The 18,193-nt window shown below is 50.2% G+C and overlaps 2 protein-coding genes across 2 annotated transcripts; one reads left to right on the top strand and one right to left on the bottom strand.

Moving 5' to 3' along the window:
- Window positions 1–620: 620 nt before the first annotated feature.
- On the top strand, window positions 621–4,850 carry PAX4 (paired box 4). The gene is given in 11 exon segments (XM_052638410.1): window positions 621–633; window positions 1,033–1,163; window positions 1,420–1,635; window positions 1,961–2,036; window positions 2,608–2,733; window positions 2,919–3,001; window positions 3,359–3,428; window positions 3,962–4,017; window positions 4,263–4,393; window positions 4,726–4,792; window positions 4,794–4,850. Coding segments are annotated over 11 exon segments (1,026 nt in total).
- A 6,206-nt stretch (window positions 4,851–11,056) lies between these two features.
- FSCN3 (fascin actin-bundling protein 3) lies at window positions 11,057–16,645 on the bottom strand. The gene is made up of 6 exons (XM_052639264.1): window positions 16,502–16,645; window positions 14,722–15,418; window positions 14,270–14,388; window positions 12,398–12,557; window positions 11,588–11,758; window positions 11,057–11,262 (listed from the first exon to the last, which is right to left on the bottom strand). The coding sequence occupies exons 1-6, from the start codon at window positions 16,643–16,645 to the stop codon at window positions 11,057–11,059; spliced, it is 1,497 nt and encodes a 498-aa protein (XP_052495224.1).
- Between the last annotated feature and the right edge of the window lie 1,548 nt (window positions 16,646–18,193).

The following is an 18,193-nucleotide window of genomic DNA, read 5'->3' as shown; positions in this document are numbered from 1 at the left end:
CTGAGCCCTGGTGTCTCCTCAGACCTTCCTGGGGAGCATAAAACACAGAACAAGACCCTCCCATGAGGTGCTCTGAAGGAAGCTTTCTGGCTGGTGGTTTGGAGAACATAACCTGCATAAGACTGCAGGCAGAACCTTGAATGTGGTTCCCAGCCCTGGACCAGGGTGATGGGGATCTGTGGTCCCTGGTGCTCTCCCTGGCTGTGCAGACCCTCCTGAGCTTAGGAGGTGGGACTCTTGCCCCAAGTATATCACCTCCTGGGGGCTGATAAGGCTTTTGAGGGATCTTAGCTCCTCGACCAGGGATCCAACCTGCACACTGGAAGTGCTGAGTCTTAACCACTGGACCGCGAGGGAAGTCCCCTAGCTCTGTGATGTTTTAATTCAAAGGTTTAGTAGGATGAATTTGAATCTTTGTAACCAATCCACCGGCAAATTTTAGAAACCTTATCCTCTATCACAAAACCCTATCCCAAGATCATTCCAAGCAAGAGATTCCACCCAAAGACCCCTGGATTATTGTAGGCTCAGCCCCAAGAACAAAGAAGGACCTCCCAGGAGAAACTCCCCTCCCCACTCTTCCCAGTGCCTGTCCTTTGAGAGGAAGCTCAGCCTGGAGCATGCCGCAGGATGGTAAGACACCCGAGAGAAGCTGGAAGGACAGGGTAGCAAAAGGAGGGCAGAAATGGCTCAAGGTTCTGCTTCCATCCACGTGGTTTCATGTGCCCTTGGCCAGCGTTCTAAGGGTGCTCAGTCCAGACAGTCTCTCTGTTCCATCCTGTGTCTGTAAGCTCAGGAGGGCCAGTGCCTATGGCCAAGGAGCAAAGATTCACCCATGAGCCAGCTCCCAGAGAAAGTGGCATGTTTGGGGGACCCTGTGAGCAGAAGAGGGGCCATCCCTTGGGGAGAGGATTTTCTCTATGGTGGGAAGGCAGGCTGGAGGGGTAACCCTCTCCCAGGAGGGTCATCCTGGCCACAGGCGGACCGGAGAGAGGGGAGCTGCTGGGTTGGATGCCTCTTTCTCCCTCCCAGGGATCAGTAGTGTGAACCAGCTAGGGGGTCTCTTTGTGAATGGTCGGCCCCTGCCCCTGGATACCCGGCAACAGATTGTGCGGCTAGCTGTCAGCGGGATGCGGCCCTGTGACATCTCCCGGAGCCTCAAGGTAGGATGCTGGGCTCTTCACCCAGTGATGGGGACAAGAAGCGGGGAGAGGAGGCCCTTTAAGGCAAGTCTGGAGCTGGTGCAGACTGGGAGGGCCTTTGGGCTTGGGCTGCTCCCCTGAGGGCTGGGATAGGGAGCTTCAGACTTCTGAACATGGGGCTGCACTCCACTCGGTGGCTTTGTAGCTTCCTCTGTCCCAGGGACCCTCCTCCTCTGGCCATTAGGCCTTACCTGTCTCTGCCTCTCACCTGATGCAGGTATCTAATGGCTGTGTGAGCAAGATCCTAGGCCGTTACTATCGCACAGGTGTCTTGGAGCCCAAGGGGATTGGGGGAAGCAAGCCACGCTTGGCCACGCCGCCAGTGGTGGCGCGAATCGCCCAGCTCAAGGGGGAGTGCCCGGCCCTCTTCGCCTGGGAGATCCAACGCCAGCTCTGTGCAGAGGGGCTTTGCACCCAGGACAAGACTCCCAGTGTAAGTGCCCTCCCTTCCCCAGAACCAGAACTGGAGCCGCAGACAGGCTCTCTGGGGAGGCAGAAGTAGATTCCTGCTTACTTGGCAGTGGGGCCTCCCAGGCTGGGGGCAGGGCTCCTGGGCTCTCTTCTGACCCAGAAGTTTCTCTTCTGAAAAGTGGTGAGACAGGTGAGATGAAGAAAGTATGGGGAGTGAGAGGAGGCTGCCCTTGGAAGTAAGGTGTTGGCTGGGACAGAGACAGAGAGAGAGGATGTTGGGGAAACATCTTTAGGTAGCACCCCCGGCTCTGTGCACTGTCTTCCTGCTCAAGACCCCACATCCTCAGGTCTCCTCCATCAACCGAGTCCTGCGGGCATTGCAGGAGGACCGGAGACTGCCCTGGATACATCTCAGGTTGCCAGGTGGGTCTTGGAGCTGCCTCCGGGGATGATCAGAGCTACACGTAAGCATCTTACAGTTCTCACATTCCTTTCTTGTTCTTTCTTGCATCACCCTCACCGTAAGACAACCGAGAGGACCTGGCAGGGGGTCTTATTCTCTCCTGGCAGGAGAGGATGGAGGCTCAGAGAAAGGGAAGTGACTTACCCAAGGTCACTAGCTAGGTGTTGGCAGGTCCTGGAACAGAGACCAGCTTCCTAGGCCCCTAGGTTCACAGGATCTGTTGAGGAGGAGGCAGGACTGGGGCTTCCACATCTTCTCCCTGCCTCGATCACAGCCTCTCAGACCACTTTTGATATGTGGCGGTGGTCACACAAGCCTGGACCAAATCTTGCAGCTGTCTCCCTCCAAATACTAAGCATGCGCCCACAACGGTATGGAGTGTGCACCTCACCCAGTGCCCCTGCAGCAACCCCCGAGTCCTGGTGGATGTCCCAGCAGCGCGGTTCCTCTCTATAGCCACACTGCCCCGGCCCCACAGCCACGGAGGAATCGCTGTTGCAAACCCGCTCCCGCTCCTGTCTCCCTTTGCAGCCGGTTTGGGTCCAATTCCTCGAACTCCGCCTAGTGACTCTGAGGCTCCCCGGGGTCCCCACCCAGGACCTGGCCACCGGAATCGGACGATCTTTTCCCCAGGCCAAGCTGAGGCGCTGGAGAAAGGTGCCGGGGCTGGGTGGATGTGGGCCATGGCTGAGCGCTGGAGGCTGCAGGTGGCCCTGCCTCCAGGAGGAGGCAGTTCAGGGTTGTGCCAGGCGGGGTAGGAGTTGGGAGGGGGTGTTGCTGAGGGGGAGGCAGGCCTTGTCCCGCTCCCTGTGCCCTTGCTGTGTGAGCCTCCATCTCTGCAGAATTCCAGCGTGGGCAGTACCCTGATTCAGTGGCCCGTGGGAAACTGGCTGCAGCCACCTGTCTGCCCGAGGACACGGTGAGGGTGAGTGAGCCCTGCTGCACAGCGTGCACAGGCCCCAGGGGCAGAGAGTCTGGGCCAGGCAGGCTTTGGGCTGCGGTGCAGTAGAGAAGGGGGTGGGAAGGTGGAGACCGGCTTGTTTGGAGCAGAAATGAGACAAGCCCCTCCATGTTCCCCTGCTGCTGATTGCTCTCCCCTCCTCCCTCTCCACGCCTTGGTGCCGAGGAAGGGGTCAGAGAGCAAAGGCCAGAGCAGGAAGCGGGGAGGTCGAGTCTGGGGAAGGGTCTGCTCTCTGAGTCCAGGTCAGGAACACGTGGGTGAGAATGGTAGGTGCTGGGCCCTGGAGCGCACAGTCAGCTGCATGGTTCTGCCCTCCCTCAGATCTGGTTTTCCAACCGAAGGGCCAAATGGCGCCGACAAGAGAAGCTCAAGTGGGAGATGCAGTTTCCAGGTGATTTCTCAGCCCATGCATCCACTCATCCATCCACTCACCTTTCTCTTCCTTCCTTCCTTCTTCCCTTTCCTTCCTTCCATCCATTCATATTTCCCTTCCTTCCTTCCCTTCCATTCGTCCATCTATCCATCCATCCACTCACCTTTCCCTTCCTTCCCTCCATCCATTCACCCACCTATCTTTCCATCCATCCATCCATCCACCTATCTTTCCTTCCATCTCTCCAGCCACCGAACATTTACTTGGCACATCCCACACATCAGATCTTGTATTGGATGCTGGACACACATAATCCTTGCTCTTCAGGGCTGCACAGCCCCTGATTTATCATCCCTGGAAATTAATCCTTCTTCCCCAGTCTTTTAAGACCCCGCTTTGGGGAGGAGGCAGTTTAGGGCTGTAGCATCCACCCCCTCCCACCCCTGCCAGAAGTCATTGCCTTTCCTAAAACTTCCCCTGCCTCTCCCCACCACCCCCTGCTCTGCAGACCCTTGTTCCTCCTGCTGAGTGGATTCTCCCTTACCTTGTAGGTAGTTCCCGGGGTCTGACTGTACCACGTGCCTCCCCAGGAATCTTCTCTGCACAGGTATCCAGGAGGAGGGGGAGTTTGTGAACCAGGAAGGCTCTTCCCATTCGCAGTGGAGGCCTGAGCTAGAATTCCCGGTGCCCCTGGCCCCCACAGTGCATGCTTCCAGGAAGCGCCATCCTCCTAGTGTACTGTGTGAATGGCTCCCCCTGAAGTTGTTCAAGATACAGCCTGGGGGCAGGGGTCCTGGTCGGGCAAAACAGGAGGTGTCGCTGGCAGCTGAGGGCTTCCTCTTGCTTTCCAAGCAGTCCACGGCAGTCCTACCTACCCTGGAATCCATGGATCCCTCCAGCTATCCACTGTGCTGGGGGACAGCATCTGAGGGGTGTCTGAGTGACACCCCACCACAAGCCTGTCTCCAGTCCTGCTGGGGTAAGAATCTGTGCCAGGCTGCACTCCTGCAGGGTGTGGGGAGGGCAAACCAACTCCTTGACCCACCAGAAGGCCCGATCTCCAGTCGGGGTTATCAGTGGAACCTCAATACAGCTTTCCTCATTCCTTGCATGGCCCACAGAGTTGGGGAGACTAGCACCCCTGAGTGTATACTACTATTGACGGCTGTAGCAGGAAGACGGGGCGGGATTGGGATCTGAGTGTATATATCCAGGGTAAAGAGCCAACATCTGCTTCTCTCCCCATCAGTGATTTGGAGGGCTGGGGTGCCAACAACAAGCCCAATCTCAACCTCCCTTCATCCCTGCAGGCTACCTTCCCCCCACAGCTGAGCTCCCTGAACTCCATCCTGCTTTGCCATCCTTGTCCTTCCTTCCTCTGCCCCCATCGCCAGTCTTGGTGCCCATCAGGCCTTGCACTGGCCTGGCTCCCCACTGTGAGGTCTGGGATGAGGAAGGAGGCTCAGTGTGGAAAGGAGATGTGGTGGGGAGGATATGACCCCATCTGTCCAAGCAGAGCACTGCCCCTCCTCCATCCTGTGTCTCCTCCTTGTCTGTGGAACTTGCCCCTCTTGTGTGTCACCTGAGTGGAGAGGCTGTGCCCACCCACATGTCTCATTGGCCTTACGAGGCTTCCAGTTGGCAGTAATAAAAACATTTTTTAAATTGGCAGTAGTTCTGTTGTCCATCATGTTTTTAAAGTGAGTACTCATAATCCCATCCCTATATTTAACAATTATAAACAGTTTGCCCTCTGTCTATCTAAATATCTATCTATGAAAATGTGTCTCTAGCTAGCTATCATCTAATATATTTATGTGTTTATAATCTATGAATCTAGCTACTGTCTATCCATCAAATCTCTGTATATATGTATGTATGTATCTGCACATGTATGTATAGGTATCTGCCTTGGTGTTTTGGTGCTCATATACCCACACATATGCACACGTGCAGATACTGACAGCACCTCATGGCCTGGGATGGCCATGAGTCACCCGAGGCCTCCAGCATGCATCTCCAAAAAATAAGGGAAGTTTTCTTATATAACCACAACACCATGACCACATCTAAGAAAATGTCTAATAATTCCTTAATCTAAGAGACATATGAACTCCTTAATTGCATATGTATTTTCTGCACAGCTGCAAACAGAGCGGAAATGCCCCTTTTTATATTCTGCTCCCCCCTTTATATGTGCTCCTGGAGCATGTTTGCCTGCTTCTTCTTTTCCGTAAGTTCCAAATTGTCTCAATTTTGTCTCCCTAGAGAGAAATCTCCAGGCTTCTCCTGAGAAACCTAGGGATGTAAGAAAAGAGAGGGACACGGAGGAAAGTGATGGAGGAGATATTTGGAGTGAGGGGTGGGCTCATCTCTCCAAATTCTTTCCATTTTGAAGAGATGGGGATGGAATGATGATGGTGCAAAGTGAGGGTCAGGACAGAGTTTATTTACTTCCATCTGCGACAGGTACTGGTCCTGAAGTTATCCTTCAATAAGTCTCTTTATCATCAAATACTCTAGAGCTGTGCTGCCAGTAAAAGTAGCCACCAACCACATGTGGCTACTAAAGTGATTAAAATGAAACAAAATGAAGAATTCAGCTCCACACTCACGCTGTGTGTGCGCTCAGTTGCTTCCAGGAAGCGCCATCCTCCTGGTGTACTGTGTGAATGGCTCCCCCTGAAGTTGTTCAAGACACAGTCTGGGGGCAGGGGTCCTGGTTGTGCAAAACAGGAGGTGTTGCTGGCAGCTGAGGGCTTCCTTGGGCCATGCAAGGAATGAGGAAAGGTGTATTGAGGTTCCACTGATAACCCCGACTGCTGTATCCGACTCTTTGTGACCCTATGGACTGTAGCCCACCAGGCTCCTCTGTCCATGGGATTCTCCAGGCAAGAGCACTGGAGAGGGTTGCCATGCCCTCCTCCAGGGGATCTTCTGGACCCAGGGACTGAACCTGAGTCTTCTGCATCTCCTGCATTAGCAGGCGGATTCTTTACCCACTAAATCACCTGGTAAGTAGTCACGTGCGCCTGTGGCTACTGTGTTGGACAATAAACGTTATAGAACATTTCCATCAGCACAGAGAGCTCCCTGTGCCAGCACAGTTCTACCATGAAATTCCAAGGATAACAGAGCATGACCTGCCTCTGCTCTGCTTCTCTCCTCTCAAGCTGGGGCCCCACTGGACAGACGGCCCAGGGAGATGGGCAAGGTTTTGTGAGGTGACTGAGATTGTGCCATTCACTTCAGTGACCAAACTGACCTCAGCAACGGAAGCAGCTGGCAGCTGAAGCCCCATGGCTGAGCACATTCAAGCTGAGGATGGCCACTTGTGGGGAGCATAAATGCGTGCATGCACATCTCTGTGTGTGTGTGTGTGTGTGTGTGTGTGTGTGTGCATGTGTGCACGTGCGTGCATGTGCCCCTGGGCACATACATTCCTGTGTGTCTGACTACATGTATTAGGGAAGGCTGAAGAAGAGATTCTGTGTTAAATGACTCCCAAAGTCTTATCTCTGAAGACTGTATTCCACACATCTCTGGCCTATTCTTAACATTTTCTAGGAAAGGAGATACCCTGGTCCTTAGTGTTTGCAACCTTCTCTTATTGAATTAAAATGTTTACAAAATTCTTTCATATTTCTTGAGGAAAAACATACTTACAGAAACTTGACATCACTTTCCTCTACCCAAGCAGAAACTCTCAGATTCTGGTTTCAGCTTCTCTTCTCAATAAACTTAAAAGCCAGGCCCTCGTTGTGGGATGATGCAGTAGGGCTCAGGCTTTGAGAGTGTTTGAGAAGCTGTCTGGATGCTGCTTTATATAATATTGAGTTAGCAATGAGCACAGATTATTCCCTTTTCCACTCCCTTTCAATTCTGATTGCATCAAAGAGAAAATTTTCATTTTGGTTCTACTCTGTAGCCCCTCTGTAACACTTGTTAATCTATTTTTTTTTTTTTAACAGAGGGACAGGGAGCTTCAGGCTCTGAACCTTGGTCAAGGAGGGGAAGTCTAACTAAAATTTATGGCATCACTTTGGTTTCATTGTATTCTTTTTTTTTTTTTTTGTCTTCAGTATATTCATTTTTATGGTCACTTTCTACTCATGGCTTCCTTGGTAGCTCAGTTGGTAAAGAATCCACCTGCAATGCAGGAGACCTCAGTTCGATTCCTGGGTTGGGAAGATCCACTGGAGAAGGGATAGGCTACCCACTCCAGTATTCTTGGACTTCCCTGTGGCTCAGCTGGTAAAGAATCCGCCTGCAATGTAGGAGACCTGGGTTCAATCCCTGGGTTGGGAACTTCCCCTGGAGAAGGGAAAGGCTACCCACTCCAGTATTCTGGCCTGGAGAATTCCATGGACTGTAAAGTCATGGGGTCACAAAGAGTTGGACACAACTGAGCAACTTTAACTTCACTTCACTTCTGCTCATGGCAAGTGATTCCGGCCTTCCATTTTATGATAGTGATTAAAATATCCCTTTCTAAATTAATGTACTTAAGAGCCTGTGTCAAGAAAGGCATTAATGGGGCAGATGATATGCCACTAAGGGCCAAGGTTATGAAGACAGTGCAAGAAAGACACCCATTTTGGAAGCTCTGTTTTGATGGAAAGACTCATGGGCATCAGGGTCTACTCTAATTGAAGAATTGCATCAGAGGTCCCAGTCATGGGCAAATCACTTCAGCTCCCTGTAAATGGTGGGCAGTGATGGAGAAAATACATTTTGCATCCTACTGACTGGATCAAAAGGAAATGATAAGGTGGGACGGTTGGCCAGCTATGGAGGGAGAGTGGGCTATGTATGCATAAACTGTCATTATGACTACCTTGTGCCTATAGGATTAATAATCCTTCCTTTGTCCTAAACCAGAAGGACATCTAGTCATATCTTGGCTGTGACTCCTTCCTCATGGGATCTCTGGGGAACGTCTAGTGCTTCTGGAGGGGACGGGGAGAATCGGCAGAAGAATAGGGTACCATCTGGTCTCCCCTCTTCTGGACACCACTTGGAGTGGCCTGGAGCCTCAGTTGCCACCCTCATCCACACCTCTGCTCTCAAGCCAGATGCACACCAGGGTCTTGGGGGTGGCCGTTTGTGATGTATTTTTGCTCGAAACAGGTGTTTTGCTAAACTGGGTAGGAAAAGTTGTGTTACAGATATTCTTCTCATGGATCTTGACTCTGGGGCTCCTGTTTGGTTTAGTGTAGTAGTTTCTCCTGGAAGATTTGGATTTCGGTAGGTGGCATCCTGTTGACCTGGGGAGGAAAGAGGAAACAGAAACCTTCAGTTGGTCATTTGCTGATTTCTACCATTTAGGAAAAAACCTGGTGAGACCCAGTGGGAAGAGAGAAGATAAAGTCATTTGTTCCTTTCTTGAGGAAGGGCCACAGGGACAGAGGAGAGGTTAGTTTATAGGGAAGAGCAGTAGAAGTGATTTTGAAAAATCCAATGAATGGTGCAAAATACCACCAGAATTCACAGGGAGACTAGAATCAACAGGTTAGACTTCCTAAGAATTCAGACTGACTTGAGGAAGACATCTGATGGTGTGAGGGTGTGCAAGGCACCAAGCTGTTTACTAAGCATTTCACTGTCATCAGCAGTGTAACAAATAATCCCACGAGAGTCACACTATATTCCCATTTCACCTACAAGAAACAGACTTTGAGAAGTTCACTGGCCCAAGGTCAAACAACCAGTTTTCTAATAAGCATCCAATTAGAACCCAGCTCTGAGTCCAGAAATGAACACTTAACCACTTTGATGGAATGTCTACTAGAATGTCAGGCCTGGAAAGAGAAATCTAGTGCAATCCAAATCCTTCATGGAATAGATAAGGAAACGACTCAGTGGGATTTCCTTTTGTTTTCCAGTTTGCCACAATTAAAGGGTTTATGTAGAAAATCAATAAAAGATGAAGGAAAAGAGTGAATGAATATGGGATCTCTATCTAGAGGCATACAGTCACTGACCCCTCAGACCACCCTATGAAGCAGACATTATCCCTATTTTACAGATAAGGAAACCAAGGCTTAGAAATGTTAGAGCAATTTCCCTGGGGTTACAAAGCTAGTAAGGACCACGCCTTGCTGGTTTTGGTTCCAGGTCTATATAATATTAAAACTGAATCTCTGACTTCCCAAGCCAGGAAAGAGAGGATGATTGTGAAGGGACAGGGCTGACTTCCCAAGCCAGGAAAGAGAGGATGATTGTGAAGGGACAGGGCTAAGAGGAGTGAGGTACCCTGAAGAGTTAGGAGCAGGGAAAGCTGGAATGGAGGCAGCAGCTTAGAAAAGTCAACTTACGGTGGAGAAGAGATCAGGTAGGTATGGGCCTGGTGGCTGGGGAGCCCTTTGCACTTCAGGCTCTTGGTGGAAAGCCTGCCACACAATTGTGCCAGTAATTATGGTAATTACTAAGGAGCAAGCTAGGACCAATCTAGACAGCATATTAAAAAGCAGAGACATCACTTTGCCAACAAAGGTCCATCTAGCCAAGGCTATGGTTTTTCCAGTAGTCATGTATGGATGTGAGAGTTGGACTATAAAGAAAGCTGAGCACTGAAGAATTAATGCTTTTGAACTGATGTTGGAGAAGACTCTTGAGAGGCCCTTGGACTGCAAGGAGACCCAACCACTCCATCCGAAAGGAGATCAGTCCTGGGTGCTCATTGGAAGGATGATGTTGAAGCTGAAACTCCAATACTTTGACCACCTGATGCAAAGAGATGACTCGTTTGAAAAGACCCTGATGCTGGGAAAGATTGAAGGCAGGAGGAGAAGGGGGCGACAGAAGATGAGATGGTTGGATGGTATCACTGACTCAATGGACATGAGTTTGGGTGGACTCTGGGAGTTGGTGATGGACAGGGAGGCCTGGCCTGCTCGTGGTCCATGGCGTCGCAGAGTCGGACACAACTGAGTGACTGAACTGAAGCACTCAAGAGGCTCTGCCAATGAAATACTGGAATTTTCAGGGTTTGGTGAAGGGAACACAAGGGAGGAAGCAGAGGTGGCGCTGGGTCTTGTGCCTGAGTGTTTGAGAGGATGGTGGTGTCCTCCATGGCCATGGGGAGGGCAGGAAGGATCACCTTTGAAGGGGAGGGTGAGGAGGATCATTTGGAGGAGATGGCAGGATGAAGTCAAGTCAGCTGTCAATCCGAAAGTTGGAAAGAGATGAGGTTAGACTTTAGGAGAAGGATCAGGCTGCAGATAAATCTGGGTGCCATTAATACCCCAAGGATCTGAGGTATAGGGGTAGAAAGTACCTAGGATGGAAAGGACATCCCTCAAAGTTACCAGTCTTCCCTACAAAGGGGGAAAAAACTCTGCCTCTTAATGAAGAGAGACAGATACACAAGTGCCCCCTCATCTTGTCCCCTGCAGTCTGACTTGCAAGCGCAAGAGTCAGTGTGGCATAATAGTGAGAAACCTAGATCTGACTCCTCCTCTCTCCAGCAAGTCTAGGTCTAGAAGCCCCATGAGAATTTGGAATAAAGGTCTGGAGTGGATCCAGGCATGGGACAGATGCCAGCCTGGGGTGCATATTGGTTTTGCTCTCACATGCCTCCGCACCCTCTTCCCTTCTTCTGCTGCTCCTCATCAGCTTCTGCTCCCAGACCCCTGGGTCCTTACCTAAAATTCCCAAATACACTCTTTGGTAATGTCTTCGCTGTCTGCCAACAGGGTACCACTTCGGTCGGATCGCATGTAGAAGCCATTGGGTGCCAGCACTGTGAGCAAGTTGCTGCCCTGAAGCTCGATACAGAAGTTGAGGGCGAACTTTCCCCAGGGCCGAAAGGTGCCGAAGGATGTTATTGACCAGAAGGATCCACCCTGTGCTGGGAATGGAAGAGCTCAGGTTGGTGGGCCATTCTGGAGTTGGGCGGTCTCTCTCAGTACAGCCTCTGAGGGGGGTCCCAGGAGGCCCACCACCCCTCCTGGACTGCCTTACCCTGCCTGTCCTGGCAGGTCCCTCTCTGGGAACATAGGAGGGCAGGTTTCTGTTCTGTCCACCCACTCCAGGAGCCTTGAAGTGTAAGAGCAAACAGAAACTGTTTTTCCTCCTATGAAAAGTGGGCCCTGAGTAGCAGTCCCTGAAGTCTTAGTTGAGGCTAAGGCTAGGCTAGATCATGAAGCCAGGGGTGAGGAAGTGGAGCTACTCACCTTGGAAGTGGTAGATGCCCTGGCGGCAGGGCAGCAGGTGAATGCAGTCTGGTTGATCCATATTGCACTGCAGGAGGTCGTGTTCTGACGAGGTACCCACATACCCATACCGACCCCGCAAGGCAAGGAAGGGGCGGTTGGCTAATCGAATCCCAAATTCCTCATTTGGACCTGAAAGAAACAGGAAGAAGTTATTGGGATGGGCTGTCTCTAGATGCTTTCCCAGATGGAAGCAGGGAGATGGGCCTTGATGGCAAAAGGGTATCATAAATATCCTAATATTTAGCCAACAGTTATCATGTGCCAGGGCTCATGCTAGGTGCTGGTGAAATGTTTATGAAAGCACTCATTACAGCATGGAGGCCAAGACATTTTAATATCCTTCCTTCCTTTGAGATGAGTGAATCTATTTAATCTTCATGATAAACCTCTGAGGCAGACAGGTTGGTGATCACCTCCACTGATGATAGAGACAGTGAAACTGAACCTCAGATAAGGGGGTTACCCAAGTGATGATGAAAAGTCAGCGACTCAGCAGGTTGTTGTTGTTCAGTTGCTAAGTCGTATGTGACTCTGTGACCCCATGGACTGCAGCACGCCGGGTTCCCCTGTCCTTCACTATCTCCCAGAGTTTGCTCAAATTCATGTCCATTGAGCTGGTGATGCAGCAGGTGACACAGACCCGAATCTTCTTCCCCCAGCCGTGGTGGCCTTTCTACCATAACCACAACTTTCTACCATAGCTTCTACCAAGCTCCCTCTGAAAGCAAGTCTGACTTGGAATACCCTGGCAGAGGCTACTTCGCCTACCTGGAATGGTGGCACTGCCCATCAACAGGCCATTGGCTGCGATGCCCAGGAAGAGTCCATTGGGAGACTGCAGGAGGATCCTGCCACAGTTCCAGTGCATACGAAAGAAGGTTTCACACTCCATTGGGTGCCCATCAGCCATCACCGCCCTGTGGCGCCTCTGAGAATATTGGGAACAGAGGAGGGAAGCAAGGACTCAGACTCTCAGCTTTTTTCTTGTTATTTTTATTCTTAGACTCTCATTCCCATATTCCACCCTCTAGCTCTTTTTTTTTTTCTTTTTCTTTTTTTAATTCTCTCAGGGTATGCTTATGCCTGCAGATGGTTTTTTGGAAAACATGTTGTGAGCTCAGCTCTCCCACTTCTCCAGTCTGTGCTGTGTCCCATAGGGAGAGAAATGAACTTTGGCCTAGACTCCAAAATCATTTCAAAGCGGATCATAGACATAAAAGTGAAAGTCAACCTATAAAACATCTAGAAGAAAACACAGGAGAAATTCTTTGCGACTTTGAGTCAGGCAATGATTTCCTGGGGCCAGAAAAAAAAAAAAAAGCACAACCACTTATAAAATGGAGAAATTGGACTTCATCAAAATTAAAAACTTGGTGCCCAAAACTAAAAACTTGGTACTCAAAACACACTATTAATCAAATAAAAAGGTCAGTCATAGACTGTGAGAAAATGTTTACAGTGCATAAATCTGACAAAGGACTTTATTTTAGAACACACCAAAACTCTGACAACTCAATAAAAAGACAAGCAACACAATAACAAACAGGCAAAAGAGTTGATCAGATACCTCACAGAGAAGATCTACAAAGGACCAATAGGCACATGAAAAGATGCTCAAATTTATTGATTATAAGGGAAATCCAAATTAAAGCCACAATAAAATAGGCATTACACATTTACTTTTAGAGTGGCTGAAGTTAAAAAGACAGATAAGACCTGGTGTTGGTGAGATGGAGCAATTAGAACTCTCCTACGTTACTGGTGAGAACATAAAGCAGTACAATGACTTTAGAAGACTGCTTGAAATTTTCTTAAGAAGTTAAATACACATTTATCATATGACCCAATAATTCCACTCCTACCTATTTAGGATAACTGAAAGCACAGGCCCACAAAAAGGCTTGTACATGAATGTCCATAGTAACTTTGTTTACACAGATAACTGAAAGCACAAGGTAACTGAAAGCACAGGCCCACAAAAAGGCTTGTACATGAATGTCCATAGTAACTTTGTTTACAATGGCCCAAACTGGAAACAACTCAAGTATTCATCAATAAGTGAGGGTATAAGCAAATTATGTTTGTGTTTGTGAGCAGTGTTATGGAATACAATCCATCAATATAAAGGAACAAACTACTGATACATGTGACATCATGGACAAATTTCAAAAACATTATCCTGAGTGAAAGAAGCATATATACTGTAATACTGTATGATTCCATAATATGAAATTCAAGAGCAAGCAAATTGAATCTATAGTGATGGAATGCGTATTGGTGGTAGTGGGGAGGGCCAGAGGGGAATTTCTGTGATGACAGAAATATTTTCTAACTTGGTTAGAAACAAGCATGCATGGCTGCAGCATGCTTGTATATATTTGTCAAAACTTACTGAATCATACCCTTAAAATGTGAGCATTTTATTTTGTGTAATTCATGCCTCAATAAAGTGTTTTTAAATTTTCTTTTTTTAAAAGAGGCCTGATTGGATGCAAGTGTGCCCACTGGATGAAAATAAGAGTTTATTGACAAGGGCCTCCATACTTCATCTCATCATCAGATCATCTGCCCTGAAGAAGGAAAAAGCGAGGGAGATTTCAGGGCTCAAGGGTTCTCTTGTCCAGAAAGTCAAGGTCTCACCTGGGCTAGGTAGCAGCCATTGGCTGAACGAAGCTGCAAGGTGGGGGTCTCGTTGTCACATTCAAACTGGAACAATGACATTGGGCTTATGTGCTCAGAGGCAGCACACACCTCCACATCTACAGAGGAAGAAGATGTCAGAAGAAGCCTGAGTCTGGCCCCAGTCTCAGTCTCAGCCCCTCCTCCACACTGGATGACTGGCATTCCCTCTGCTTTCCCTCCCCAGCCTTTCTCATCTTGGCCCATAGTAGCCTGGAGAAGACCCAGGCCACTTTTCTTGCAAGTCTGTGACCCCACTTTAAAGCCCATCTCCATGACATCAGAGATCCTCTGGGGACCTCAGGATCTTCCTTAATCACCAGGTTCAAAAATCCTCTCTGATCCCAAACAAATTTTCCTCTTTTAAGCAACCAGCCCTCCCTCCCCCTGTGGCTGTTAGACCCAGCACTTGCCATAGACGACGGAGAGGAACTTCCGAGCCTTGGACGTGAGGCTAACCCATGTTGGGCAGCGCTGCAGGATGAACCACTCCTCGCCTCCATGGGGACTGGAGCCCAGGCTCAGGAGTAGGCGTGTGCCCTGTGGATACAGTATGCCTCCTTCCCCATCGCTCAGCGCCACAAGCCCTCCAGGACGCACTTGCATGTGAAAAGCTGTCTGCGTTGAGGGTTGGGAGACCAGCCGGTCTAAGTGGGACACGAAGGTGTGTGCAGAGGTCTCCAGGTGGTAGCATCCATCTTGGAAGTGCAACAGGAAGCCGCATTCCTCCAGACATGGAATTGGTGCATCTACCCAGACTCGGCCCATGGTAGGGTCAGCCCGGGCATAGCAGTGGTTGAGGGGGCTGAAGAGGATCACGTGGACGTGCAGGGCTGGCCGAGGGGTCCACATGTGGTAAGCTGAGAGGACCCGGGAGGTACAGAAAACATCCTCGCCATCAGATTCCAGGTAGCGCCCACTGATGATGCACTGGAGGGTCCATTGGCCATTGCGGTGGAAACGGATGAGGAAGCACCCGTGATGGCTTGTCCTTGGCCGCCCGTAGCACAGAGAACCGTCTGCCTCGCACAGAAGGTAGAGACCCTGCAAGCTTCTTAGTCGTACCACAGCCTGTGTGTCATGCTCATTGCTCACTAGGATCTCCCAGGTCTGGAGGCATCGGGAGGGAGAAGAGGGATATTAGTCCTGCAAAGAGGCTAGACCGAGAAGCCCTCTAACCATCACCCCTGGCATCACTCCAGGACCTTCACTGAGATCAACCACCTTCCTTCCACATAGGCCTCCTAACTGTCCTCTCTTCTAGCCCCTCGTCCAGCAGTAATAAAAAGATCTCAGGGCACTTCCACCGCTGGAGCCAAAGGACTTCTCAAGATCCCAAGAGACACTGTAGGTAACCACCTCCTCCAGGTAATGGAAGGTAAAACCCCCTCTCTCTTCCTTGATCACTTCCTTAAATACCTAATTTTCCAATAAAAGCTTTGGGTTAAGTCTATCTTCTCTCTTTTCTCACTATTTCCCCTGGACAGCACAATCAGCCAATACATCCACCCACCAGAACCACTTTGCCAACGCGGCAAGAGAAAAGCAAGACCTCTGACAGGCAGGCCACGGGTTCCAGGGATGAGGATGGGAGCACAGACAGTCGAGATGCAATTGTCTGTTTCAGCTGTGATCAGCTTTGTTACAAGCAAGAGGAGCTTGTTACTGTCTCTCTCTCTAGCACCATCCCAGAAGTGCCTACAGCACTCTGTAAAATGAGGACCAGCTCTCCAGTGGCTTCTAGAGGAGCCCATTCTCAAATTACAACCAAGATGTAGAACTTGCAGTAACTCCACTGGCCCAACCTCCCCGGATGCCTGCAATCCTGCCTTCTAGCTTGGGCTCTTCTCCTCTCCTTTTGCTGATAATACAACCCTTCTGTGCTGGGATAGAGGATGGGGAGCAGCCAGAGCAAGACAAGGTAGCAAAGCCAGGGCTGAGGCTTCACCATGTGGGCCAGGTTTAGAGAGAGGGAGATGGCGCAATGGAGGCCTGTGAGCAAAAGCCTGGCTTGCCCTCTCAATGGCAGAGGCTACAAAAGTGATTAGGTTGAAAATGTATCCACGCGTGCACACACACAGACACAGACACAGACACACACACACACACACACACACACACACACACACACACACACACTCATACAGCTTGGCTACCAGGAAAAAGCGTTCCAGTGCAGGTTTGCTCTGTTACCTGTCTCCGGCCCAAGCCCTTTGCCGTAGCTGTGACTGTATTCTTATATGGTTGATAACTGAGGTAGGATCCTGCCCAGCTGATGAGCCCAACCTTTAGGTCCTCGGCCCTGGGTTGTCTTGGTGTCCACTCCACCTCCTCCATGGGGCCAGCCCCACAGGTGATGACTCAGTCCGGCCCAGCCTTCCCCCCTGTGGTGAGGTTCCACAGGCCATAGGGCCTGGAATCAGGCTCTTAGTACCCACCGGAAGATGTTTCCAGAGTAAACTTTCCAGGCAGAGGCTGGCCCAGGGCCCAGTGCCTCTGTGACCCGGGAGCATTGTGACTGTGGGGGCTGCACCTTGTCCCACCAGAGGGGAAAGGGCACTGCCCAGCAGCATCAATCCAGAGGAAGTGGGTCCAGAGCCTCTGGCACTCGCCTCCCTGCATCCCTCCAGGCATCAGGTAGCTCAGTCTGGGAATCAGAACTCAGCGTGGGCCAGCGACCACGTGTGATTTCAGGCAAGTCTCTCCCCTCTTCACTTGTGTGCCTCATTTTAATCACAGGATAGAAATCAACCTCTTTCCTTTCTAGGAAGTGGATTCTTCCTGGCTCCCTTGGGGCTCAAGTGTTTTTAGAATTCAAGATATCCAAGAAAAATCTATTAACTTTTACGGCTCTTGGGTGGATGAGGCCAAATGGTCTCAGGAGATACTTTTCAGCGAGTGTAAGGAAACCCTAGATACTCATCAAGGGTCAGATTACTCATGCTTATCAGAAACGGCTGGCTTGTGGGCAGGGTAAGGAGAATGGCCCAGGTTGGGATGGGCACAGGGTACCCTCCTCAGTCCCCAAGGGTGCTGCTGCTGGCAGCCAGCCAGGTTGCCCTTAAAGATACCAGCCCCTCCCTCCCCAGTCTCCGCTGGCTGAGAGCCTCCAGAACCCACTGCCTCCAAAGCTCATGGAGAAAACCGGCACCTAGAGAAACCGGCAACATGAAATAAGAAGGGAGAAAGGTCAAAAGAAACAGAAGTGGTGATGGTGGGTTTGTTGAGCTTTGCTGGAATGCAAAGGGAAAAAGGCAGAGTGAACCACACTTGGAGAATACTCTACACACTTGATCCTGTACATGTATCTTCCTGTTCCCTGTAGGTGGAGTCTCCCCAGGTAGAAAGAGCTGCAGTGGTGCACAGTAAGGGACTATAATCCCCATACGCTGTGTGCATGCTCAGTCACTTAGTCCTGACTATAGCCCACCAGGCTCCTCTGTCCATGGGGACTCTCCAGGCAGGAATACTAGAGTGGGTTGCTAAGCCCTCCTCGAGGGGATCTTCCCGACCCAAGGATGGAATCCATGTCTCTTACATCTCCTGCACTGGTGGGTGTGTTCTTTACCACTAGCGCCACCTGGGAAGCCCTCCCCAGACCCTGCCTGCACTTAAATCACTAGATCCTGACTCAGGGATTGAACCCAGGCCTCCCGCATTGCAGGTGGATTCTTTACCATCTGAGCCACCAGGGAAGCCCTACCAAGGTTTTATAAAATAAGGCCAATAGATGCTGAGCGACAGAATCACCTGGTTAATTTTAGAGATGCAGATTCTTGGGTCTCAGACCAGTCCTGAAGACTCACTTTCAGAAGCGTGCCTCAGGGCCCTTATTCTTAATATCCCCCCTGCCTCAAGTCTCAATGTGCATAGTCATCATTAAGA

The sequence above is a fragment of the Budorcas taxicolor genome, chromosome 4, assembly GCF_023091745.1.
Source record: "Budorcas taxicolor isolate Tak-1 chromosome 4, Takin1.1, whole genome shotgun sequence".
Classification (NCBI taxonomy): domain Eukaryota; kingdom Metazoa; phylum Chordata; class Mammalia; order Artiodactyla; family Bovidae; genus Budorcas; species Budorcas taxicolor.
This window is presented reverse-complemented; position numbering and strand designations above follow the sequence as displayed.

Bases quoted from the DNA above. Each gene is read 5' to 3' on its own strand.
- FSCN3 (XM_052639264.1), bottom strand. From the start codon at position 16,645: ATGGAGGAGGTGGAGTGGACACCAAGACAACCCAGGGCCGAGGACCTA. The intron at 15,419-16,501 runs GTAACAGAGCAA...CGATGCCTCCAG, and splicing joins AGGGCTTGGGCCGGAGACAG to ACCTGGGAGATCCTAGTGAG. The intron at 11,759-12,397 runs GTAGGCGAAGTA...TGTTTCTTTCAG, and splicing joins GGGCAGTGCCACCATTCCAG to GTCCAAATGAGGAATTTGGG.